Source organism: Saimiri boliviensis, chromosome 2 (genome assembly GCF_048565385.1).
Source record: "Saimiri boliviensis isolate mSaiBol1 chromosome 2, mSaiBol1.pri, whole genome shotgun sequence".
NCBI classification, from domain to species: Eukaryota; Metazoa; Chordata; class Mammalia; order Primates; family Cebidae; genus Saimiri; species Saimiri boliviensis.
Genome location: NC_133450.1, coordinates 172,650,015 through 172,677,064, shown reverse-complemented (window position 1 = coordinate 172,677,064; position 27,050 = coordinate 172,650,015). Strand labels below are relative to the sequence as shown.

General features: G+C 42.1%; 1 protein-coding gene and 1 long non-coding RNA gene across 3 annotated transcripts in view; one reads left to right on the top strand and one right to left on the bottom strand.

Moving 5' to 3' along the window:
* The window catches only part of SLC24A2 (solute carrier family 24 member 2), a 306,778-nt gene that overhangs the window by 248,894 nt on the left and 30,834 nt on the right, over nucleotides 1–27,050 (top strand). For both annotated transcript variants that reach the window (XM_010338722.3, XM_010338723.3), the window contains one exon: nucleotides 14,036–14,176. In XM_010338722.3, coding sequence (XP_010337024.1) covers nucleotides 14,036–14,176 — 141 coding nt within the window. The remainder of the gene's footprint in view (nucleotides 1–14,035; nucleotides 14,177–27,050) is intronic.
* LOC141583732 (uncharacterized) lies at nucleotides 7,274–13,689 on the bottom strand. The gene is made up of 4 exons (XR_012516591.1): nucleotides 13,415–13,689; nucleotides 10,481–10,584; nucleotides 10,012–10,188; nucleotides 7,274–9,237 (listed from the first exon to the last, which is right to left on the bottom strand). It is a non-coding gene; the product is annotated as an uncharacterized LOC141583732 (long non-coding RNA).

Here is a 27,050-nt window from a genome sequence, read left to right as displayed (position 1 = left end):
TTTTGCATCTATGTTCATCATGGATATTGGCCTGAAATCTTCTTTTCTTGTTGAGTCTCTGCTGGGTTTTGGTATCAGGATTATGTTGGTCTCATAAAATGATTTGGGAATGATTCCCTCTTTTTGAATTATTTAGAATAGTTTCAGAAGGAATGGTACCAGCTCCTCTTTGCATATCTGGTAGAATTTGGCTATGAACCCGTCTGGACCTGGGCTTATTTGGGGTGGTAGGCTCTTAATTGCTGCCTCAACTTCAGACCTTGCTGTTGGTCTATTCAAGGTTTCAACTTCTTCCTGGTTTAGGCTTGGGAGGAAGCAAGTATCCAGGCATTTATCCATTTCTTCCAGGTTTACTGGTTTATGTGCATAGAGTTGTTTGTAATAATCTCTGATGATGGTTTGGATTTCTGTGGAATCTGTGGTGATATCCCCTTTATCATTTTTTATTGCATCCATTTGGTTATTCTCTCTTTTCTGTTTTATTAATCTGGCTAGTGGTCTATTTTGTTGATCTTTTTGAAAAACCAGCTCCTGCATTTATTGATTTTTTGAAGGGTTTTTTGTTTCTCTCTTTCTTTCAGTTCTACTCTGATCTTAGTTATTTCTTGTCTTCTGTTAGGTTTTGAGTTTTGTTTTTTTTTTATCTTGCTCCTCTAGCTCTTTCAATTTTGATGATAGGGTGTCAATTTTTGATCTCTCCTTTTTTCTTATGTGGGCACTTATTGCTATATATTTTCCTCTGGAGACAGCTTTAAATGTGTCCCAGAGATTCTAATATGTTGTGTCTTCATTCTCATTGGTTTCAAAAAACATCTTTATTTCTGCCTTCATTTCATTGTTTATCCAGTCAACATTCAAGAGCAAGTTGTTCAGTTTCCATGAGGCCGTGCAGTTCTGAGTTAGGTTCTGAATTCTGAATTCTAACTTGACTGCACTGTGGTCTAAGAGACTGTTTGTTATTGTTTCCGTTCTTCTGCATTTGCTGAGGAGTGATTTGCTTCCAATTCTGTGGTCAATTTTAGAGTAGGTGTGATGTGGTGCTGAGAAGAATGTATATTCTGTGGATTTGGGGTGGAGAGTTCTGTAAATGTCTATTAGGTTTGCTTGTTCCAGGTCTGAGTTCAGGTCCTGGATATCCGTGTTGATTTTCTGTCTGGTTGATCTGTCTAATATTGACAATGGGGTGTTAAAGTCTCCCACTATTATTGTGTGGGAGTCTAAGCCTCTTTGTAAGTCATTAAGAACTTGCCTTATGTATCTGGGTGCTCCTGTATTGGGTGCGTATATTCGTACGATCATTAGCTCTTCTCGTTGCATTGATCCTTTTACCATTATGTAATGTCCTTCTTTGTCTCTTCTGATCTTTGTTGCTTTAAAGTCTATTTTATCAGAGATGAGAATTGCAACTCCTGCTTTTTTTTTTTTTTTGCTCTCCATTTGCTTGGTAAATTCTTCCTCCATGCCTTTATTTTGAGCCTTTGTGTATCCTTGCATGTGAGATGGGTTTCCTGGATACAGCATACTGATGGGTTTTGGCTTTTTATCCAATTTGCCAGTCTGTGTCTTTTGATTGGGGCATTTAGTCCATTGACATTTAGGGTTATTATTGTTATGTGTGAGTTTGATACTGCCATTTTGATGCTACCTGGCTGTTTTGTTGGTTAGTTGATGCAGATTCTTGATTGTGTTGGTGCTCTTTTACCATTTGGTATGTTTTTGGAGTGGCTGGTACTGGTTGTTCCTTTATATGTGTAGAGCCTCTTTCAGGAGCTCTTGTAGAGCAGGCCTGGTGGTGATGAAATCTCTGAGTACTTGCTTGTTCACAAAGGATTTTATTTTTCCTTCACTTATGAAGCTTAGTTTGGCTGGATAGGAGATCGTGGGTTGAAAGTTCTTTTCTTTAAGGATGTTGAATAATGGCCCCTAGTCTCTTCTGGCTTGTGGGGTTTCTGCTGAGAGATCTGCTGTGAGTCTAATGGGCTTCCCTTTGTGGGTAACCAGACCTGTCTCTCTGGCTGCCCTTAGCGTTTTTTCCTTCATTTCAACCCTGGTGAATCTGACGATTATGTGCCTTGGGGTTGCTCTTCTTGAGGAATATCTTTGTGGTGTTCTCTGTATTTCCTGGACTTGAATATTGGCCTGCCTTGCTAGATTGGGGAAGTTTTCCTGGGTAATATCCTGAAGAGTATTTTCCAGCTTGGATTCATTCTCTTCATCACATTCAGGTACACCTATCAAACATAGATTAGGTCATTTGACAGAGTCCCACATTTCTTGGAGACTTTGTTCATTCCTTTTAACCCTTTTTTCTCTAATCTTACCTTCTTGTTTTATTTCATTGACTTGATCTTTCACCTCTTATATCCTTTATTCTGCTTGGTTATTTCGGCTGTTGAAACTTCTGCATGCCAAGTTTCAACAGCCGAATTGACCAAGCAGAAGAAAGGATATCAGAGGTCGAAGATCAACTCTATGAAATAAAAAGAGAAGGCAAGAACAGAGAAAAAAAGCACAAGAAGGCATGAACAAAATCTTCAAGAAATGTGGGACTATGTGAAAAGACCTAATCTACGTTTGATAGGTGTACCTGAATGTTATGAAGAGAATGAATCCAAGCTGGAAAATACTCTTCAGATATTATCCAGGAAAACTTCCCAAACCTAGCAAGGCAGGCCAATATTCAAATCCAGGAAATACAGAGAACACCACAAAGGTATTCCTCAAGAAGAGCAACCCCAAGGCACATAATCATCAGATTCACCAGGGTTGAAATGAAAGAGAAAATGCTAAGGGCAGCCAGAGAGAAAGGCCAGGTTACCCACAAAGGGAAGCCCATTAGACTCACAGCAGATCTCTCAGCAGAAACCCTACAAGCCAGAAGAGATTGGGGGCCAATATTCAACATCCTTAAAGAAAAGAACTTTCAACCCAGGATCTCCTATCCAGCCAAACTAAGCTTCATAAGTGAAGGAAAAATAAAATCCTTTGTGAACAAGCAAGTACTCAGAGATTTCATCACCACCAAAGGTGCTCTACAAGAACTCCTGAAAGAGGCTCTACACATATAAAGGAACAACCAGTACCAGCCACTCCAAAAACATACCAAATGGTAAAAGAGCATCAACACAATCAAGAATCTGCATCAACTAACCAACAAAACAGCCAGGTAGCATCAAAATGACAGTATCAAATTCACACATTAACAATACTATCCCTAAATGTAAATGGACTAAATGCCCCAATCAAAAGACACAGACTGACAAATTGGATAAAAAGCCAAAACCCATCAGTATGCTGTATCCAGGAAACCCATCTTACATGCAAGGATACACAAAGGCTCAAAATAAAGGGATGGAGGAAGATCTACCAAGCAAATGGAGAGCAAAAAAAAGCAGGAGTTGCAATTCTCATCTCTGGTAAAATAGACTTTAAAGCAACAAAGATCAAAAGAGACAAAGAAGGACATTACATAATGGTAAAAAGATCACGGCAACAAGAAGAGCTAATGATCCTAAATATATATGCACCCAATACAGGAGCACCCAGATACATAAGGCAAGTTCTTAATGACTTACAAAGAGGCTTAGACTCCCACAAAATAATAGTGGGAGACTTTAACACCCCATTGTCAATATTAGACAGATCAACCAGACAGAAAATCAACAAGGATATCCAGGACCTGAACTCAGACCTGGAACAAGCAAACCTAATAGACATTTACAGAACTCTCCACCCCAAATCCACAGAATATACATTCTTCTCAGCACCACATCACACCTACTCTAAAATTGACCACAGAATTGGCAATATACCACTCCTCAGCAAATGCAAAAGAACGGAAATAATAACAGTCTCTCAGACCACAGTGCAATCGAGCTAGAACTCAGAATGCAGAAACTAACTCAGAACCGCACAGCTTCATGGAAACTGAACAACTTGCTCTTGAATGTTGACTGGATAAACAATGAAATGAAGGCAGAAATAAAGATGCTCTTTGAAACCAATGAGCATGAAGACACAACATACCAGAATCTCAGGGACACATTTAAAGCAGTCTGTAGAAGAAAATATATAGCAATGAGTGCCCACATGAGAAGAAAGGAGAGATCTAAAATTGACACCCTATCATCAAAATTGAAAGAGCTAGAGGAGCAAGATCAAAAAAACTCAAAACCTAGCAGAAGACAGGAAATAACTAAGATCAGAGCAGAACTGAAGGAAATAGAGACACAGAAAACTCTTCAAAAAATTAGTAAATGCAGGAGCTGGTTTTTTTAAAAGATCAACTAAATAGACAGACCACTAGCCAGATTAATAAAAAAGAAAAGAGAGAATAACCAAATTGATGCTATAAAAAATGATAAAGGGGATATCACCACAGATTCCACCAAAATCCAAACCATCATCAGAGATTATTATAAACAACTCTATGCACATAAACCAGTAAACCTGGAAGAAATGGATAAATGCCTGGACACCTGCATCCTCCTAAGCCTAAACCAGGAAGAAGTTGAAACCCTGAATAGACCAATAACAAGGTCTGAAGTTGAGGCAGCAATTAAGAGCCTACCACCCAAAAAAGCCCAGGTCCAGATGGGTTCACAGCCGATTTCTACCAGACATACAAAGAGGAGCTGGTACCATTCCTTCTGAAACTATTTCAGACAATCCAAAAAGAAGGAATCATTCCCAAATCATTTTATGAGACCAACATCATTCTGATACCAAAACCCAGCAGAGACTCAACAAGAAAAGAAAACTTCAGGCCAATATCCATGATGAACATAGATGCAAAAATCTTCAATAAAATACTGGCAAGTGGATTGCAATAACACATCAAAAAGCTTATCCACCATGATCAAGTAGGCTTCATCCCAGGGATGCAAGGCTGGTTCAACATACGCAAGTCCATAAACATAATTCACCACATAAACAGAACCAAAGACAAAACCACATGATTATCTCAATTGATGCAGAGAAGGCCTTTGACAAAATTCAACAGCTCTTTAGCTAAAAATCCTCAATAAACTAGGTATTGATGGAACATATCTCAAAATACTAAAAGCTATTTAAGACAAATCAACAGCCAATATCATAGTGAATGGGCAAACACTGGAAGCATTCCCTTTGAAATCTGGCACTAGAGAAGGATGCCTTCTCTCACCACTCCTATTCAATAGAGTACTGGAAGTTCTAGCCAGAGCGATCAGGCAAGAAAAAGAAATAAAGAGTATTCAAATAGTAAAGGAGGAAATCAAATTGTCTCTATTTGCAGATGACATGATTGTATATCTAGAGGACCCCATCGTCTCCGCCCCAAATCTCCTGAAACTGATAAGCAACTTCAGCAAAGTCTCAGGATACAAAATCAGTGTGCAAAAATCACAAGCATTCCTATACACCAATAACAGAATTAAAGAGAGCCAAATCAAGAATGAACTGACATTCACAATTGCTACAAAGAGAATAAAATAACTAGGAATACAACTAACAAGGAATGTAAAGGTCCTCTTCAAGGAGAACTACAAACCGCTGCTCAATGAAATAAGAGAGGACACAAACAGATGGAGAAACATTCCACGTTCATGGTTAGGAAGAATCAACATCGTGAAAATGGCCATACTGCCCAAAGTAATTTACAAATTCAATGCTATTCCCATCAAGCTACCAATGACCTTCTTCACAGAACTGGAAAAAAACACCTTAACCTTCATATGGAACCAAAAGAGAGCCCGCATAGCCAAGTCAATTCTAAGCAAAATGAACAAAGCAGGAGGCATCACACTACCGGACTTCAAACTATACTACAAGGCTACAGTAATCAAAACAGCAGGGTACTGGTACCAAAACAGAGATATAGATCAATGGAACAGAACAGAGGCCTCAGAGGAAATACAACATATCTACAACCATCTGATTTTTGACAAACCTGACAAAAACAAGCAATGGGGAAAGGATTCCCTGCTTAATAAATGGTGTTGGAAAACTGGCTAGCCATGTGCAGAAAGCAGAAACAGGACCCCTTCATGACACCTTACATCAAAATTAACTCCAGATGGATTAAAGACTTAAACATCAGACCTAACACCATAAAAACCCTATAAGAAAATCTAGGCAAAACCATTCAGGACATAGGCGTACGCAAGGACTTCATGACCGAAACGCCAAAAGTAATGGCAACAAAAGCCAAAATAGACAAATGGGACCTAATCAAACTCCACAACTTCTGCATGGCAAAAGAAACAGTCATTAGAGTGAATCGGCAACCAACAGAATGGGAAAAAATTTTTCAATTTACCCATCTGACAAGGGGCTGATATCCAGAATTTACAAAGAATTAAAATAGATCTAAAAGAAAAAAACAAGCCCATTCAAAAGTGGGCGAAGGATATGAACAGACACAAAGAACTAAAACAGATCTACAAGGAAAAAACAAAGAAGCCCATTCAAAAGTGGGCAAAGGATATGAACAGACACTTTACAAAAGAAGACATACAGGAGGCCAACAAACACATGAAAAAATGCTCATTATCACTGTCATTAGAGAAATGCAAATCAAAACTACATTGAGATACCATCTCACACCAGTTAGAATGGTGATCATTAAAAAATCTGGAGACAACAGATGCTGGAGAGGATGTGGAGAAATAGGAACACTTTTACACTGTTGGTGGGAATGTAAATTAATTCAACCATTGTGGAAGACAGTGTGGCAATTCCTCAGTGACCTAAATATAGAAATCCCATTTGACCCAGCAATCCCATTACTGGGTACATATCCAAAGGATTATAAATCATTCTACTATAAGGACACATGCACACGAATGTTCATTGCAGCACTGTTTACAATAGCAAAGACCTGGAACCAACCCAAATGCCCAACGATGATAGACTGGACAGGGAAAACGTGGCATATATACACCATGGAATATTACGCAGCCATCGAAAACGACTAGTTCATATCCTTTGTAGGGACATGGATGAACCTGGAAACCATCATTCTCAGCAAACTGACACAAGAGCAGAAAATCAAACACCACATGTTCTCACTCATAGGTGGGTGTTGAACAATGAGAATACGTGGACACAGGGAGGGGAACACTACACACTGGGGTCCATTGGGGGGAAATGGGGGAGGGACGGGGGTGTGGAGGTGAGAAGAGATAGTATGGGGAGAAATGACAGATACGGGTGAGGGGAAGGAAGGCAGCAAACCACACTGCCGTGTGTGTAAGTATGGAACAATCTTGCATGTTCTTCACATGTACCCCAAAACCTAAAATGCAATTAAAAAAAAAAAAACTTGTGCATGCTTTGCGAAGTTCTCGTGTTGTGTTTTTCAGCTCCATCAATTTACTTATATTCCTTTCTAAGTTGTCCATTCTCATTAGTATTTCATCAAATCTTTTTTCAAGGTTCTTAGTTTCTTTGCATTGGGTTAGAACATGTTCTTTTAGCTCACAGAAGTTTCTTATTACCCACCTTCTGAAGTCTCATTCTGTCATTTCATCACACTCATTCTCCATCCAGACTTGTTCCCTTGCTGGTGAGTTGTGATCCCTTGTAGGAGGAGAGGTGTTCTGGTTTCGGGTGTTTTCATCCCTTTTGCACTGGTTTCTTCCCATCTTTATGGATTTATCCACCTGTCGTCTTTGTAGTTGCTGACTTTCAGATTGGGTCTCTGAGTAAACGTTCTGTTTGTTGATGATGAAGTTATTTCTGTTTCTTAGTTTTCCTTCTAACAGTCTGGCCCCTCTGCTATAGGACTGCTGAGGTCCACTCCAGGCCCTGCTTGCCTGGGGATTCACCTGCAGCAGCTGAAGAACAGTAAGGGTTGCTACCAGTTTCTTCTTCTGCTATCTTCGTCCCCGAAGGATACCCGCCAGATGTCAGTCTGATCTCTTCTTTATGAGGTGACTCTTTGGATATACAGGGGTCAAGGAGCTGCTTGAGGAGACAGTCTGTCCTTTATAGGAGCTCAAGTGCTGAGCTGTGAGCTGCATTGTTCATTCAGAGCTGCTGGCAGGTACGTTTAGCTCTGCTGCAGCAGAACTCATGAACTGCTTTTTGTTCCCAGGTGCTCTGTCCCAGGGAGTTAGGGCTTTATTTATGAGTTTCCATTGTGCTGCTGCCTTTTTTTCAGGGCTGCCCTGCCCAGCAAGGAGGCAGCCTAGTCCCTGTCTGCCTGCAGAGGCTTTGCTGAGCTGCTGTGGGCTCCGCCCAGCTGCCGTGTGATCTTCCCTGCAGTCCTGTTTATATGGGTGTAGTTAAAACTGCCTCGGCAATGGTGGCCCACCTCTGTAATGGTGGATTCTCTCTGTAATGGCGGGTTGCCTCAGCAATGGCGGGCTGCCTCAGTAATGGCAGATGCCCCTCCCCCACAGAGCTGGACTGTCCCCGGTTCAGCTGTGCTTGCTGTAAAACTCTCAATCCAGAGAGTTTCCAATTGCTGTTCTTTTGTGGGGGTGGGACCAGCCGAGCCTGATCACCTGGCTCCCTGCCTCAGAGCCTTTTTTTTTTTTTTTTTCATTGAACAGTCAACTCTCTCCCAGGTGGTCCAGTTGCCTGTTGAAAAGGTGCCGGGATCTGTGTGATTTCCCCTGTGGTGACTCACTGTGCTGGCTTAAACAGCAGTGCTGAGATTCATGGCGCTTTTTTTTTTAACCCAGGAATCTCCTGACCTGGCTCCCTGTTCAGTCCCCTTTTTAATCAGATGAATGGGCAACTTCCCGGGGCTCCAATCGCCAGCCAAAAGGGCACCTGGAACAGTGTATTTTGTACAGAGAACCGCTGCGCTGGCAAAGCAGCCATGCAGGCCAAAACAGCCACGCTGGCGAACCGTGGGGCTCCTCCGCCTGGGAATCTCCTGGTCTGTGGGCAATAAAAATCCATCTGGAAATGCAGCATCCACTCACCCTCTGCGCTTTCACTGAGAGCTGCAATCCTGAGCTGTTCCTAAATGGCCATCTTGGATCTTCCCCTCGCCTCTAAGACTTTTTAGTTTCTCAGAAGAGGTCTGACTTTTCTTAATGCTGAGATGTTAGAGCTGTTTCTCCCTTGAGTCCTCATAAAGAGAACTGTAGATCAGTTAGGATAAACTTGCACTGTAAAGAACCAAAAACTCAAAATAACAGTGGCTTGAAGAAGATAGAATTTTTTGAGAGTGCTCTTTTTATCATCCTTGTGGGAAAGAACATATCGTGATGTGAAGTGGGTTCATGACTTGTGCAGAACTTCCTGTAAAAAGCGAGAAAACCAGTTTCAGTCCTGCATTTTGACATCCTGTCTAGTGTTAACATGGGATCCCCTGACCTGCATTACTAAGATGTAAAGAGACCAGATTCCTGCTTCCTGTGTAATTTGTAGAGTGGCCAGGCTGCTCAGCAAATGAAGTCATAGCTTGTGGATGCCACTGTCTGGAAGCATTGCAATCAGTCATCAGTTTGGCATTGTCTCTCAAGTTCGTATAGGCAGTCCAGGGCTCAAGTAGCCCTTGATGGGTGTCAGAAACTCAGAGCCTTGTTCCTCCACCCCATGGCCCAAAAATATCTTCAGCTCTGGTCCAAAGTCCCCTCCAGCCAGCAGGAAGGAGGGAGCAAGGACATATCCCCGCCCTTTAAAGATAGATCCAGGAAGTTGTGGGGCACACTTCCAATACATCCTTTGGCCAGAACTTAATCACATGGCCACACCTTGCCAAGGAAAAGGCTGAAAACTAGAGTCTTTATTCCAGGCCTAGGTAAAGGCAAGCTTTCTGTTTATTAAAGCATAAATGCAGTACTGTCATCCCTTGGTATCCATGGGGATCCCTTTGGATCCCAAAAATCCATGAATGCTCAAGGCCCTGATATAAAATGGGGTATAATTTGCATGTAACACACATATACCCTCCCGTGTCCTTTTAATCATCTCTAGATTGATTAGAGTGACTAATGCAGTGTAAATTCTGTGTAAATAGTTGCTACATTGTATTGCTTTTTGTTTATTAAAAGTTACCTTATTGAAACTTACTTTATCGCAGTTCTGGAGGCTGGAAGTCCAAGCTCCGCAGTTTGGCAGGGCTGGTGTCCTTGCAGGCCTCTCTCCTTGGCTTGCCGATGTCGCCATTGTGCCGTCTTCATCTTCATGTGGCCTTCCCTCAGTGCACAGGAACCCCTCCTGTCTCTCCTGGTGTCCTAATCTTCTCTTCTAAGAATACCAGGCAGATTCAATTAGGACCCACCCTAGTGGCCTTGTTTTAATTTAAAGATCCTATCTCTGAATTAGTCGCATTCTGAAGTAGTAGCAGGGGTTGCAGCTTCGATATATGAATTTTTGGTGGGGAGAGAGAAGGAAGGGGCGTGGCTGGGGGGAACACAATTCAGTCTGTAATAGGCAGAATAGATATGTGAAGACAAGCAGTCGTCTCTTACCACATAACCTGCCGGCATCCCTGTAACTGGATAAATATCATTCTTTGGAATCTTCTGTTCTGGCTCACCTTTTAAATCCAAGACTCCTCGAATTGAATGCAGTGCTTTATACCTGTAGGTGCTCAGTGACTGCTTGCAGGCAATGGTGTTGACTCCCCAAGGCATCATGGGCCTGAGCAAAAAAATGGAACTCAGGATTTCTGATTCTCTACCACCTACTCTGCCCAGCATGCTGCACTAATTCTTTTAAGTTCTGACAACTAACACACCACCACCCACCATATGGGAACTTCAAGTCATATGTTTTGTGTCAGATTTTCCATATCAAAGATTACAAGGCCTTAAAGCTTTGCACGATTCTAGGGCTTCTACAGAGACCCCAGCAGATATCAAGCTATTTTAAGCCCTTATATGAAAAGCCTTTTGACTCCTTTCTGAAGCATTGTGCTTCGTTTTGTTTTCTGTGGACTCTCTGCAGAAGTTTTAGGAGGTAAGGGCGAGTTGTCACAGGGTCAAAGCCAGTGTACCGCAACTCTAGCAAAAGTTGGAAAATCACTGTCCTCACCTCAGTGGCCTCTCCCCTGGAGCATCCAGTTTGGACAAAGATAAAATGAGCCTCAAACTTGGAACAGAATTTTTTTTCTTCCACTTTTCAAACCAGCTTGCAAGCTGTCTCCCATTGAGCCAGAGTGAGACTTTACTTGGCAAAGAGAATTTCACCTAAAGTATACTGACAGCCTTGTTCCTGGGGCACCTCTCAAATCCACCCCAGGATTCTGGGCTGCTGTTCTTCCCTAGAGCAGGACTTGGCTTCCAAGAGGCTGTGAAGTTTCCAGGGAGAGCCCTATTGGCACAGTCTGAGAGAGTCTCTTCTCCTAGTCCATTTCTGCCCTAGCAACAGCTACCTCCAATGCCGCATTAGAAGCTGTACAATATAGCTAATTGTTTGCATTGGACACTAGTGTGTTTAGAGCTTATGCATCTAAACAGACAATTATTTTCTGCTGTTTGCTAGTGGCAATGCCTGCCTGGTGACTTTGGCAGATGGAGAAAGGAGCTAATCCATAGGTTATAAGCAGAAGGGTTATTGATGAAATGTCACCATCTGTTGGTGTCATTAAAATGATATGAATCATGAAGAGTTGCTTTTGTTTTTTTCTCAGAAAAAGGTTAGCTTGAAGTTGAGAGATAAGTTGCTAGATTGTGGATAGTAGTGATGAACAGAGCTGGGGGAGGCATCAGTGCCAGAAGGGGGAGGAACCTTAATGAACTTATCAGCTTGATGGGTCTTCAGGCAAGTTGACTGACCCTCTGCTGGAAAAAAAAAAAAAAATCCTCTCTCTCATGTGAGATGGAGTATTTATTAAGAATGAGGCAATATCCCAGGGCTCCCATGCCCATTTCTGGGGCATCTGCCAGATGGGAAGGGGAAAGTGATTCATTTGGGTTAAATAAGAATGATCATATCTCAGAGGGAACAGATAGGAAAATATACCTGTCTCCTTAATCTACATTGGCCCTGTGGCACAGAGATTATTCACATAGCCAGGTGACACCTTGGGAGGCTGGTGAGCCCAATAGGGAATAATATTCTCTACACCTGCTACATCCATAAGGGAGAGAGGAGGTGGCATAGAAGAGGGACCAAAGCCAGCACACCAAGCTTCCATCAAAGATGGGAGCCCTGAGGATGGAATCAAGAAAGCAATGGACAGAGTGACATGAGAATTTCATAGTAAAGAAATAGGAAGTGTAAGGTGTGCATTTAATAAGGATCCAGGGGACCAAAATAAACTGCCAGCTTCCTGTTTCTGCCTTATTATTATAGCTAATCCCCTTAATTTCCTCATATTTGCTGTTTACAAATTCTTTTACCCACTGCCAAGGACATATACCCAAAGCAGAAGAACCTGTTGTTACCAACCTTTTTCAATATGGCTTGTTATCCCTTTTTATTATTTATTTCAAATTTTAACTCCTAAAGAGAGTTGAAGAGTTTGTATAAACCACTACACATACTTTTGACAGGACCTCAGGTTTGCCAGATAAATATGACATAGCACTGCTGCGAGCCCGGCCTCTCGTCCAGTACTGACCTCTCCTGGAGGCCAGCTGACCTAAGCCTGCCACACCTGCCACCTCTTCAGGGGCACAGGCGCTGGAGTGGGGTGCTGTTACTGTTTGGAAAGTGTGTGGTGCTGGAAGCAAGAGCCCCAGGAATAAGCTTTCTAAAGTTATTTATATGATCTCAAAAGGAAGCATCAGTGGAAAAGTTCCTGTTGATATTTTTAGATCTGATGCGTGGTCCACTGCTGCACTTTCATTTTTTAAACAAGCAGGGAAGCGAGTGATTGATGATGTCTACAGTGCTGTTTTAGAAGTGCTGAGGGCCCATCTGACAGGCTAATGGTCACCCTGCTGGGGCCAGATCCTCCCTCCGTCTCTTCCAGCTCTGACTTCAGAAGCTGCTGACTTCAGGGACTGACAAATAAAACGCTGGCCATGGGCTGCCAAGTCAGAAACTCTGAAGTTTGTTCCCTGGCTCTGACACCCTGTGCAGGTTCAGTGTCTTGCTCGACTTCTGCCTGCTGTTTCTGAGGACTGAGGCATATGTTTGCATAAGTCACCTTTGGCTACAAGTACAATGGTTTAGAATTCATCTGTGGTTAAGCAGGTGAAAAACTCACAACATGAGAAGGGTGTGGGAGTGAGAGGGAGAAATGAAGAGAGGTTGGTCAATGGATACAAACTTAGTTAGATTGAAGAAATCAATTCTAATGTTTCATGGGAGACTAAGGTGACTATGGCTAGCAAAAACACACTGTATATTTCAAAGTAACTAGAAGAGAAGGCTTGGAACGTTACCACACGTAGAAATGGTAAACACTCAAGGTGATGGAGACCCCAAATACCCCGACTTGATCATTACACCTTCAATGCATGGAAAAAAAACATGTACCCCATAAATGTGTAAAATATCAATGAAAGAAAAAAAAACTCACAACTACACAAAATCGATGTGCTTGACTCTTCCAAGGCCAGTGGGAAGTTAACCTCTCTTAGTAGTATTACTGAATTGTTTCTGTGGTTACTTTCATTTGCCTGATGGAAATTAGTGTTCTAAAAAACAAAGAGAGAAAGAAATATTGTTATCAGTCCTCTCCTTCCCAAGGAATCTGAATCTTGTGACTCTGTCTTCAAGGAAATGGGAAGATGGGGAGACGGTGGTCATCAAGTCTTCTCCTCCACATACAGTTTCTCATAAGAAGGTAGTGAATGGTAGTTGTAGCCCACTCCAGTGGAATAATCAGTTGATGAACATGAGAAGCTGATGAGTGTTCAAGGAGAGAAAAGAAAATTCTTACATGCTTATGAATTGGCAGTGTTCCTAGGGCTTGTTCCTAGGACTTAGACTATTACTGTTTCTTACAAACCTCAAAAAGCTATGTATGAAGCTACTGGATGGAGTCTGGAAAACTCCTGTTAAGACATGGAACTTCCGCTTTTGCTCTGTGCTCCTACTGTTGTGACTGTATATATATATATATATATATATATATATATATATATATATATATATATATATATATTTGTTTGTCTAATTGTACCTTTTTCTACCACAGACCACAGAGACAGCTGACGATGAGGAGGACCAGCCTCTCAGCCTTGCCTGGCCTTCTGAAACCCGCAAGCAAATCACATTTCTGATTGTTTTCCCCATAGTGTTTCCTCTCTGGATTACCTTACCTGACGTTCGCAAAGCTGTAAGTAAAGCATTTTTAAAATAGTTTCCTTGTAAAAAGTATGGTACATAACAGGGTGCATCTGCTTCAATTTGTGTTGAAAGGAAAAAGGAAGTACATTTGTATAAAAATTTCACATGTACCCCATAAATAGGTACAACTATTATGTAACTCAAAAAAATTTCTTTAAGGAAAAGGAGAAAGTGTATATAAGATACAAATTTCTCTGAGTAATCACACAGTTATGGTGATTGATTGTTCAGATTATTAAATCTGTGTAACAAACTACCCCAACACTTACTGGTGTGAGACAACCACCATTTTAGTCTGCCCTTCGATCCTGTCAATCAGGAATTCAAATAGGGCACATTGTGGAAGGTTTGTCTCTGCTCCATAATGTCTGTGGCCTGAAGCAGGAAGACTTGAAGGGTTACTTGTATCTTGTCTTGGGGTCACAGTCATCTGGAGGATTCTTTGCTGTTTCTGGCACCTGGGCAGAAATGATTCAAAAGCTGGGCTCAGCTGGGACTGTCTACTGGAATGCCTAAACATGGCCTCTTCATGTGACTTGGGCTTCCTCACAGCATGGTAGCCTCAGAATAGTGAAATGTTTTACATAAGAGGTCAGTCAGGACTCCAAAAGTGAATGTTGCAGTGACAGAAGACAGAAGCTACATGGTCTGTGATGATCCCATCCCAGAAGTTACAGAGACTTACTTCTGCTCTACCTGACTGACCAAAGCAATCGTAAGTGTGTCCTGATTAAAGGGGGAGGAAACAAAAAGTTTACCTAGAATAGATCAGTGTCATATAGCATGTCACTCTCCTGATGGGAAGAGTGTCAAAGAATTTGCAACCATGTTTTAAAACCCCACAGTGATCGTCTCTGAGAAAGACCACTGAAGGTCTGAAGCAGGAAGGCTACTCACTTTTTCTTACATATTCTCTTGACTATGAACATTATCACTCAATTCAAAAAATAATTTAAAGAGATGCATTTATATAGTATAAATGCCTACATGTCTGATGTTCTCTCTCTTACGTTACTATCATTACTTTAATTGATTTTATTATCTACTGTTATATACTGGGTGCTCCGAACACAACATCAGCAAAGTACAATCTGAGTATAGACCAAATCAAGAGAATACCCCCACCCACTGTTGTTGAAGTGAATCCTTGGGCCATTGCCCCAGAGGTTAAAAAAAAAAAAAACTAATGAGAAAGAAGGAAAAGCAGCTCTACCTCTTAGTATAGCACCACACACAAATTCATTCAACAAAACTGTATACCTAATATGCATCAGATTCTGCACTAAATGTTCCTTGTGACATTCTCACTTCTGCATAGAACAGCAGCACACAGTATACTCGGAAATCCAGTCTATCCCATGGCTGGCACTTGGAGCAATGAGAGAAAGCCCCCTGGCTACCCTGCCCACACTGCAGGGGCTGGCTCTCAAAGGGGGACTGCACAGGGAGGAGAGCATCAGGACAGCTCCATTTTCGTGTTTTGTGCATCAGCCAGGGTGGTTGTTGTAACCCAGGTAACAACTGCCTTGATTGATTCCTGTTGATTTGCCAGCAGTTGCCAGTCAGGAGACTTTGATCTTCTCTAATACCTTCTTGATCTTTCAACTCAGATTGTCAAAAGGATGAACATTTTGCCAGCATTTATTCTGAAAGTCTTTTCCAACACTGAGAGCCCAGGGCCTTGAGTTATTGGCCCACAGTAAACTATACTGTGGAACTTCAGCAAACATCTAGGGTAGGAATCTGTAATATTACTAGCGTAAGTAGAAAGAAACTTAGGCACAAGGAAGCTAACTAATTTATACTTGGCCATTTCACAGCAGGTAAGACTGAGACCCAGACCCAGGTCTATGTGTCCACATTGCTTGGCCTTCTCATCATATTTTAATGATGCCAGAGGTAGAAAACTGAAAAAAAAAATTCTAAAAGCACTTGGAATAGAATATTTTGATAACTTCCAGTATAATGTATCTTAAGTCTCCAAGAGCTCCCTCATTTGAAAAAGAAGAAAAACCCCATCCCCTTTACCTGGCCCTTAAATAATGCAGCCTAGTGGAGAGCCAGGTCTTGTCAAGTAGGCAACAACCAAGGACTACTTCTTGTAGGGACTCCCAACAGGAGAGGGTTCCTGGTAAAAGATGCATGACACAGGTGTGGCTCACTTAAAGCAATATCTAGGTTTCTTTATTCAAGATGCTATTGTAGAGCATCTGCACTATGCAAAGGCCTGTCCCTTCCTGAAAACCCACGAGCAAACAAACAGTTGAATGTGTTTGATTTTTCTTGGCTCACACCACATTGACATTTCTGAGATACGCTTGCTTTCTCTCCCGCCCCCGCTTTCCCCCATTGCTCTGCTGTTTAGTGCAATGCTTTTGTTTGGCCCTAGGGAAGAAAATCAGGGAGTGACAGATAAAGTTTTCTAAATTCCCAAAAAGGGCCTCATGAGGTGTGGCCCCCAGCAGAGGGGCCAATTGGCTGATGAGAGGATGTTTGCACACAACCATTGAGGCAGTCAGGAAGATGTGCAGGAATGGGAGGAAGATGCCAGGAAGTCAAGGCCCTTGGCTCTCAGGGCTAGGAGGAACTCTCAGAGAAAGGGCTGGCAAAGTGTTCATCCTCTTGGTAATTCGAGGTGAAAGGTCAAAGAAGCTGTTAGAGAAGATCAAAAGCTCCCAGCTTCCTAACTGGTAACTTTTGGAAAACCAACAAAAGTCAGTCAAGGCAGTCGTTACTGGGTCAGGACAACTGCTCTGGCTGGTGCTACAATCCCTAAAGGCACAGAGCAAGAAAACAGGCTGTCCACAGTGTCCTTCTCCCCGTGCAGTCCCCCTTTGGAAGCTGGCCCCTGCAGTGTGGGCAGGGTAGCCCATGGGGATTTCCTTCATTGCTCCCCCAAGTGCCAACCCTGGAATGGACTGGATTTCTTTTCTTTTTCTGAGTATACTCTATGCTGTTCCAATCAGAAATAAAAGACTCTCATGACGGACACTTTTTTCAACTTCCTTCATAAATATGTATCGAGCACCTATTATGTGCCGAACACTGGGTCTCAGCTAGTGTTTAAGAGATCTAAAGACACAGAATTGGCCGGCGTGGTGGCCCACACCTGTAATCCCAGCACTTTGGAAGGCTGATGCTGGTGGATCACAAGTTCAAGAGTTCAAGACCAGCCTGGCCAACATGGTGAAACCCCATCTCTATGGAAAAAAAAAAAATACAAAAATTAGCCAAGTGTGGTGGCAGGCACTTATAATCCCAGCTACTTGGGAGGCTGAGGCAGGAGAATTGCTTGAACCTGGGAGATAGAGGTTGCAGTGAGCCAAATGCAACTGCTGCATTCCAGCCTGGGCAACACAGCAAGACTCTGTCTCAAAAAAAAAATGTACAAAATTCACTATTTCTATGGTTAAGGAGCTCTAAGTTTAGTAAAGGAAACAAGGCATGGTTTCCTTTGTATGGCATGGCCACATATAACCACAGAGCAAGATTGTACAGCTGTGCAAGAGAAGCTGGACTTGAACCCAAGTCTCTTGACTCCAGAGCATTTTCATTCTACCACATTGACAGTGAAGGGTTTTCCCCCACAACTGATGAGCTGTACAACATTGGGAAAAACACTTCTCAACCCTGGACCCCATTTTTCCCCTCTGTGAATCAAGGGTTGGAAGGTCTCTAGAGTCCCTGCCAGCCATGACATTCTGTGATTAAGGAAAGCATAAAGAGATAACCATCAATAAGCTATTGCACATGTAAGGTGAGCATACATCCCATTTTACCCAGGACAGTCCCAGTTTATTCTCAAAGCACATTGGTTTGGAAGATAAATTATATGGGTATATTCTGCATATATGATATACCAAATGAAAGAAACCATGCCAGTTAACACAAAAGCCTATAAGTGATCATGCTTAGTTAAAATATTGTTAGATTTGACCTTCTATCAGTTATCTTCCACTGTGTAATATATCATCCCCACCTAGTGGCTTGAAACAAGGCATTTTTTAACCCATAATTCTGTGAATTGGCAATTTGGGCCGGGCTCAGCTGGAAAGTTCATCTGCTGGTCTTAGTGGTGCTCACTTAACATGGCTGGGAGCTGGTTGGCATAGGGCTGTCGCAGATTCAACAGCTTGTCTTTGCTCTGCATAGTCTCTTATCCCAAAGCAACTAGCCTGGACTTATTCACATAATGGCAAAGTGCCAAGAACATCAAGCATGAAAGCTACAAAGCCCTCTTGAGATCTAGTTTGAAATTTGCACACTGTCACTTCTAATACATTCTATTGATCAAAGCAAGTCATAAGGCCAGAACAGATTCAAATGATGGAAAAATAGACCTCACCTCTCGATGACAGGTGGAGCAAAGTATTGTGCCCATTTTTGTAATCCACCATAGAACTCAGGTACTTCCACAAGGAACTCTTGAAAAAATATCTAGGGAGAGGAAAGAGAAAGGAAAATTATTAACTAATACATATTTGCTCTACCTTAGGGCCTAGTAGCTCTGCCTCTTCCCTAGATTTTGAGTACCCAAGGAGACAAACCTTGATATTAATTACAAGGAAAACATGATTTTGTAATGTATACGTATGGTTTCAGAGTATATAGTACTCCCACTAGCTTTTATTTCTGCTTAATTTATCTGCAAATTGTATGATAGTGTTTGTTGAACCATGCATAATTTTAACTCATATTAATTAATATGGGCTTCACACTTACCGTTTTCTTAAATTAATAGCTTTCTTTCAAAAGTAAAAACTAAAATAATAAACCTCCATGAGGAACAAGTCTTTGATGAAAATTGAAAATAATAAACAAATCAAAGACCCAAAAAGTTATCTTCTCTCATGACTAGGATAGGTACTCCTGCAATACAAGAATGCATATAATGAGATATGATAACATGGCCCATTAGAACTAGAAAGGAACCTGAGAACTCAGCTAGGTGTTGCAATTTCTATTATTCATTCACCAAGTATTTATTGAGTGTCTATTATGTACCAAGCAAGGTCTAACAAGGATGTAATTGAGATCCATAGAGGTTTTGGTGATTCGTTCAAGCACACCCAGCTAGAAAGAGGCAAAGCCAAGACCCTAGGCCAGATCTTCACAGTCCCTTTCACTTCCCCAAGTATCAGTTTCTTCATCTCTTAAAAAGTAAAATGAGCATAATACAGTTGGCTCTTCATATCTGGAGGTTCTGCATTCAAGCAATCACAGACTGAAAATAGGAAAAAAATTTTAGTACACAACAGTGAAAAAATATAGATTAAAAACAATACAATTTAACAGCTATTTACACAGCATTTATATTTTATTAGGCATCATAAATAATCTAGAGCTGCTTTTAAGTATATGGGGTGATGTACAACGGTTATATGTAAATACTCCACTATTGGATTTGAGCATCTGCAGATTTTGATGTCCTCAAGGGTGGTGAAACCAATCACTCATTGATACCAAGGCATGGCTGTATTGTCTAATAACAAATATAATTATTATCTGAGCACTTATTATGTGTGAGTTATTTTGCTAGACATTTTATGTACATGAAGTCCTCAAAACGACTAGATGCTATTTCCCCCATTTTACAAATGAAGAAACCTAAGCTTAAAGGGAGTAAATAATTTGTCTCAGGTCATATTGCTGATAATTTGTGAGCAGAGATTTTAATACCAGTTATATTCACCCAGAGACCACACTTTTAATCTTCAGTAGGATTTCGGGATGGGGGGAACCTCATTAAATATATATCCCAGAACCTTACACACAGTAGATGCTTAGTGAATATTTGTTGAATTTAAATCAGTAAGGATATAGCTAATTTGTACAACCAGCTAATGTCCAGCAACTTTTTCCCAGGCAAGCCAATATCACTCTGAGGTACTAAAGCTTCTAATGAGAGCATCCACTGTCAATTACATAAGTCAACCACAACATGGGAACAAAATGGCTAGCACATGGATGCCATTTGCTTATTTGCTCATTTATATGAGGTCCATCCCAGCAGATGGCAGGATGAATCCATTAGTATAACCATAAATTGTCATGTTAGACCTTGGCCCCAAGAGCTATTTTCTTCCCTCCAATGACAGTGGTAACCAAATGACTATACAGTTGCTACTGGGCAGAGATGTCTGGAATGAGACCATGCTGTCCAAGTAAAGGGAATGGTCCAAGAAAGGTGAAAGAAGTGATTACCTGGGTTGTGAGAATGGAAATGGTAAGGTAAAGTTTGACAGTTGGGAAAATGCCCAAACGCTGATGCATGAAAGGTGGTTATTTCCAAAGCAAGAAAAACATGGGAGGCTGGGTGAGGCAGATGGCCATGTAGCTGGAATGCTAGTTTCTACTTCTGTGATGCTTTTTTTATTTTCTGACATTCAGAGCAGACCTAATATGATGATCTTGATCATTATGTCTGTGGTGGGGTGTATTTTAGCATTATTGGCCCTGTTTCTCTTTGAAAAAGAGTCAGTATAACCTAGACATTGGGAGTACATGTAGTACAGTCAGGCAGACCTGGTTTGAATTTTATCTCTAGTTCAGAATCTGGGTACAGAGTAAGTTCTCAGACTTTATCTACCTCTGGCTTATGATGAAGACTCTGAAATTCGCAAAGAAAATATAGTTTTAGACTTTTTCATTGAGTCCCTAATGCACATTAGGTATGTTTCATTGTCCATTAATTACAAACTGGCTTCTTGATTAAGAATCATGAGGATCAAATACTGATTTAGAGAAGTTTTCAACTAGTAAATTGATTTGAATTTAGTTCCTTTAACTAACTCCTTGTCTGATGCCTTGCTTTCTACCTTTGACTAGGAATTTTCTGTAGCTCAGTTAACTATTTTTCAGATGAGAAATAAGTTCAAATGATTTGATTCTGACTTGAGAAGTTATCTCAAAGAATAGATATGCAGAGATACAAAGTTAAAATAATAATTACACATTTAGTAAATGAGCTAACCTGGAAAGTAAGGATTATATGAAATGAGGACTCTCTTAGGACATCCTGTACTTATGCCAAACTTTAAAGCATGGAGAAAGTTTTTTATTCCCCTCATACATTGCCTGGAATCAAGCACTGGTTGGGGCTCAAATCACACACGTGGACCCCACGTGGCAAGAGGGCCCTTCTCTTTCCTGTAACAGAGCACAGCCATGGAAGATGAAACCCTCATTGCACGTAACATTCTGAAACAGCGACTGTGACCAGAGGAAAAGATTGGGAACTTTAATAAGCTAAACGCTTTGCCTGGGAAAGCTTGATCTCTTAGCACTGGCTCAGGGAATTCAGTCTCCAGAATCAATCCGATTCCCTAGCTTTAAAAAAAAAAAAAAAAAGTGTGTTGGGGGATTGCTGGCAAGATGGCCAAATAGGAACAGCTCCAGTGTGCAGCTCCCAGCAAAATTGACATGGAAGGCAGATGATTTCTCCATTTCCAACTGAGGCACCTGGTTCATCTCATTGGGACTGGTTGGATAGTGAATGCAGCCCAAGGAGGGTGAGCCAAGGCAGGGTAGGGCATCACCTCACCTGGGAAGTACAAGGGGTCAGGGAACTCCCTCTCCTAGCCGAGGGAATCCACTAGGGTCTGCAACAACCTGCACTTGGCTCAGATACTGTGCTTTTTCCATAGTCTTTGCAACCCACAGACCAGGAGATTCCCTCTAGTACCTGCACCACCACCAGGGCCCAAGGTTTCCAGGTGTCCATTTGGGCAGACACTAAGCTAGCTACAGCAGGTTTTTTTTTTTTTTCTCATACCCCAGTGGTGCCTGGAATAGCAGCAAGTTGGAAACGTTCACTTCCCTGGAAAGGGAGCTGAAGCCAGGGAGCCAAGTGGTCCGACTTGGTGGGCCCCACCCCCACGGAGGCCAGCAAGCTAAGATCCACTGGCTTGAAATTCTCTCAGCCAGCACAGCAGTCTCAGCTCAACCTGGGATGCACAAGCTGGGTGGGGAGAAGGGCATCCGCCATTGCTGAGGCTCCAGTAAGTGTTTTTAACCTTACAATGTAAGCAAAGCCTCAGGGAAGTTCTAACTGGGTGGAGCCTATCACAGCTCAGCAAGGCCACTGCAGACAGACTGACTCACTAGATTCTAGGTCATCTCTAAAAAAAAAGGCAGCAGCCCATTAGTGACTTAAAAGTAAAGCCCCCACCTTTCTGGGACAGAGCACCTGGGAAAAGGGGCGGTTGTGGGCACAGCTTCAGCAGACCTAAACATCCCTGCCTTGCAGCTCTGAAGGGAGCAACAGATCTCCCATAGCACTCGAACTCTGATAAGGGACAGACTGCCTCTTCAAGTGGATCCCTGACCCCCATGTATCCTGAGTGGAAGACACATCCCAGTAGGGGCTAACAGACAACTCATACAAAAGAAATGTGACAGGAATCTGGTGAGTACCGCTCTGATACTGCTTCCTACCAGAGGAAGGAACAGGTAGCAATATTTGCTGTTCTGCAGCCTCCACCAGTGATGCCCAGGCAAGCAGGGTTTCTAGTGAACCTCCAGCAAACTCCAGCAGACCTGCAGCAGAGGGGTCTGACTGTTGAAAGGAAAACTAACAGAAAGGAATAGTTTCAGCATCAACAAAAAGGACATCCACCCACAGACCCCATGCAAGCGTCACTGACTTCAGAGACCAAAAGTAGATAAATCCACAAAGATGGGGAGAAATCAGCACAAAAATCCTGAAAATTCCAAAATCCAGAATGCCTCTTCTCCTCTAAGGGATCACAACTCCTCTCCATCAAGGGAGCAACACTAGACAAGAATGAATTTGATGAATTGACAGAAGCAGGCTTCAGAAGGAAGATAATAACAAACTTTTCCAAGCTAAAGGATTACGTTGTAACCCAATGCAAGAAAGCTAAGAACCTTGAACAAAGGTTAGACAAAATGCCAACTAGAATAACCAGTTGAGAGAAGAACATAAACAACTTGATGGAGCTGAAAAACACAGCATGAGAACTTCATGAAGCACACAAAAGTTTCAATAGCTGAATCGATAAAGCAGAAGAAAGGATATCAGAGATTGAAGATCAACTCAATGAAATACAACAGAAGACAAGATTAGAGAAAAAAGAGTGAAAAGAAATGAACAAAGCCTCCAAGAAATATGAGATTATGTGAGAAGACCAAATCTACATTTGATCAGCATACCTCAAAGTGTCAGGGACAATGAAACCAAAAGTTGGAAAACACTCTTCAGGAAATTACCCAGGAGAATTTCGCCAACTTAGCAAGGCAGGCCAACATTCAAATTCAGGAAATACAGAGACTACCACAAAGATAGTCCTCGAGAATAGCAACCCCAAGACACATAATCATCTGATTCACCAGGGTTGAAATGAAGGAAAAAAATGTAAAGGGCAGCCAGAGAGAAAGGTCAGGTTACCCACAAAGGGAAGCCCATCAGACTCACAGTGGATCTCTCGGCAGAAACTCTACAGCCAGAAGAGAGTGGGGGTCAATATTCAACATTCTTAAAGAATTTTCAGCCTAGCATTTCATATCCAGCAAAACTTCATAAGCAAAGGAGAAGTAAAATCTTCTACAGACAAACAAATGCTGAGAGATTTTGTCACCACCAAGCCTTCCTTACAAGCGCTCCTGAAGGAAGCATTAAACATGGAAAAGAACAACCGGCACCAGCCACTGTAAAAAAAAAAAAAATACCAAATTGTAAAGACCATCGATGCTATGAATGAACTACATCAATTAATGAGCAAAATAACCAGCTAGCATCATAATGGTGGGATCAGATTCACACATAATCATATTAACCTTAAATGTAAATGGGTTAAATGCCCCAATAAAAAGACACAGACTGGCAAATTGGATAAAGAGTCAAGACACATCACTGTGCTGTATTCAAGAGACACACATAGACTCAAAAGGGATGGAGGACGATTTACCAAGAAAATGGAAAGCAAAACATTCCAACTCTAGTCTCTGATAAAACAGACTTTAAACCAACAAAAATCAAGAGACAGAGAAGGGCATTACATAATGGTAAAGGGATCAGTGCAGCAAGAAGAGCTAACTATCCTAAATATATATACACCCAATACAGGAGCACCCAGATTCATAAAGCAAGTTCTAAGAGACCTACAAAGAGACTTAGACTCCCACATAGTAATAGTGGGAGACTTTAACACCCCACTGTCAATATTAGGCTGTTCAACAAGACAGAAAATTAACAAAGATATCCAGAACATGAACTTAGCTCTGGACCAAGCAGACTGAATAGACATCTACAGAACTCTCCACTCCAAATCAACAGAATATACATTCTTCTTAGCACCACATCACACTTGTTCTAAAATTGACCAAATAATTGGAAGTAAAACACTCCTCACCAAATGCAGAAGAATGAAAATCATAACAGTCTCTCAGACTACAGTGCAATCAAACAGAACTCAGAATTAAGAAACTCACTCAGAACCACACAGGAAACTGAGCAACCTACCCCTGAGTGATTACTGAATAAATAATGAAATGAATGCAAAAATAAAGATGTTCTTTGAAACCAGTGAAAATGAAGACACAATGTACCAGAATCTCTGGGACACATTTAAAGCAGTGTGTAGAGGGAAATTTATAGCACTAAATGCCCACAAGAGAATGCAGGAAAGATCTAAAATTGACACCCTAATGTCACAATTAAAAGAACTAGAGAAGCAAGAACAAACAAATTCAAAAGCTAGCAGAAGACAAGAAATAACTAAGATCAGAGCAGAACTGAAGGAGATAGAGACACAAAAAACTTCAAAAAAAAAAAATCAGTAAATCCAAGAGCTGTTTTTTTGAAAAGATCAACAAAATAGATCAGTAGCCAGACTGATAAAGAAGAGACAAGAATCAAATAGATGCAATAAAAAAAAATAAGGAATGCTGGGAAGATGGCGGCCTAAGAACAGCTCAGGACTTCAGCTCCCACTGAAAGTGCAGAGGGTGAGTGGACGCCGCATTTCCAGACGAATTTTTATTGCCCACAGACCAGGAGATACCCAGGCAGAGGGGTTGCCAGTACCGCAGTCCCGGCCGGTGTGGCTGTTTTGGCCCCTGCGGGGCTGATTTCGCCCGCACAGCTGCTTTGGCCACGCCCTGTTGCCGCAGTTCCCCGTACAAAAGCCACTGGTCTGGGAGCCCTCTTAGCTGGCGATCGGAGCCCTGAGATGGCAGAGTTGCCCATTCATCTGAAATAGCAAGCCAGGCCAGGAGATTCCTAGGCAAAAAATCCGCCAGGAGCCGGCTCTGCTGTTTGAGCCGACTCAGTGAGTCGCGGCACGGGAGATCCCGGCGCCTTTTCAACAAGCGACTGGAACGCAGGGTCATTCAACTTAAAAAATAAAAGAAAAGACTCTGAGTCAGGGAGCCAGGTGATCAGGCTCGGTTGGTCCCACCCCCCACCCCCACCACAAGGAAAACAAAAACAGTAATTGGAAACCCTCTGGGTTGAGTGTTTCAAAGCAAGGACAGCTAAACCCGGGACGGTCTGGCTCGGTAGGGGAGGGGCGTCCGCCATTACTGAGACTCTCCACTGCTATGAAGGCAGGCCGCTGTTGCCTAGGCAACCCACCGTTGCCGAGGCAACCTGCCACAACAGAGAGAGTCTGCCATAACAGAGGCGGGGCCACCGTTGCTGAGACAGTTCTAACTACGCCCATATAAACAGGACTGCAGGGAAGAGCACAGGGCAGCTGGGCGGAGCCCACAGCAGCTCAGCAAACCCTCTTCAGGCAGGCAGTGGCTAGGCGTGCTGCTATCTGGGCAGGTCAGACCTGAAAGAAAAATAAAAAAGGCAGCAGCGCAATGGAAACTCATAAAGCCCCAACTCCCTGGGACAGAGCACCTGGGAACAAAAAGTGCTTTATGAGTTCAGCTGCAGCAGACCTAAATGTACCTGCCCAGCAGCTCTGAATGAACAATGGAGCTCACAGCTCAGGACTTAAGCCCCAATAAAAGATAGACTGTCTCCTCAAGTAGCTCCCTGACCCCATAGATCCAAAGACTCACCTCATAGAGGAGAGAACAGACTGACAGTTGGCGAGCATCCTTTTGGGACAAAGAGGAAGAGGAAACTGGTAGCAACCCTTACTGTTCTGCAGCTGCTGCAGGTGATCCCCAGGCAAGCAAGGCCCAGACAGGACCTCAGCAGTCCTACAGCAGAGGGGCCAGACTGTTAGAAGAAAAGCTTAAAAAATAAATAAATAAATAAAAAAGAAGTAACTTCATCATCCACGAACTAGAAGCTCACTCAGAGACCCAATCTGAAAGACAGTAACTACAAAGACAACAGGTGGATAAACCCACAAAAATGGGAAGAAATCAGTGCAAAATGGATGAAAACTCCCGAAACCAGAACACCTCTCCTCCTAAAAGGGATCACAACTCCTCACCAGCAAGGGAACCAGACCGGAAGGAGCAGGAGGGTGATGAAATGACAGAATCAGACTTCAGAAGGTGGGTAGTAGAAACTACAGTGAGCTAAAAGAACACATTCTAACCCAACACACAGAAACTAGGAACCTTGAAAAAAGATTGGACAAAATGTTAACGAGAATGGACAGCATAGAGAGGAATATAAGTGAATTGATGGAGCTGAAAAACACAACATGAGAACTTCTTGAAGCATGCACAAGCTTCAACAGCAGAATTGACCAAGCAGAAGAAAGGATATCAGAGGTCGAAGATCAACTCAATGAAATAAAAAGAGAAGGCAAGAACAGAGAAAAAAGTGCAAAAGGAATGAACAAAATCTTCAAGAAATGTGGGACTATGTGAAAAGACCTAATCTACGTTTGATAGGTGTACCTGAATGTGATGAAGAGAATGAATCCAAGCTG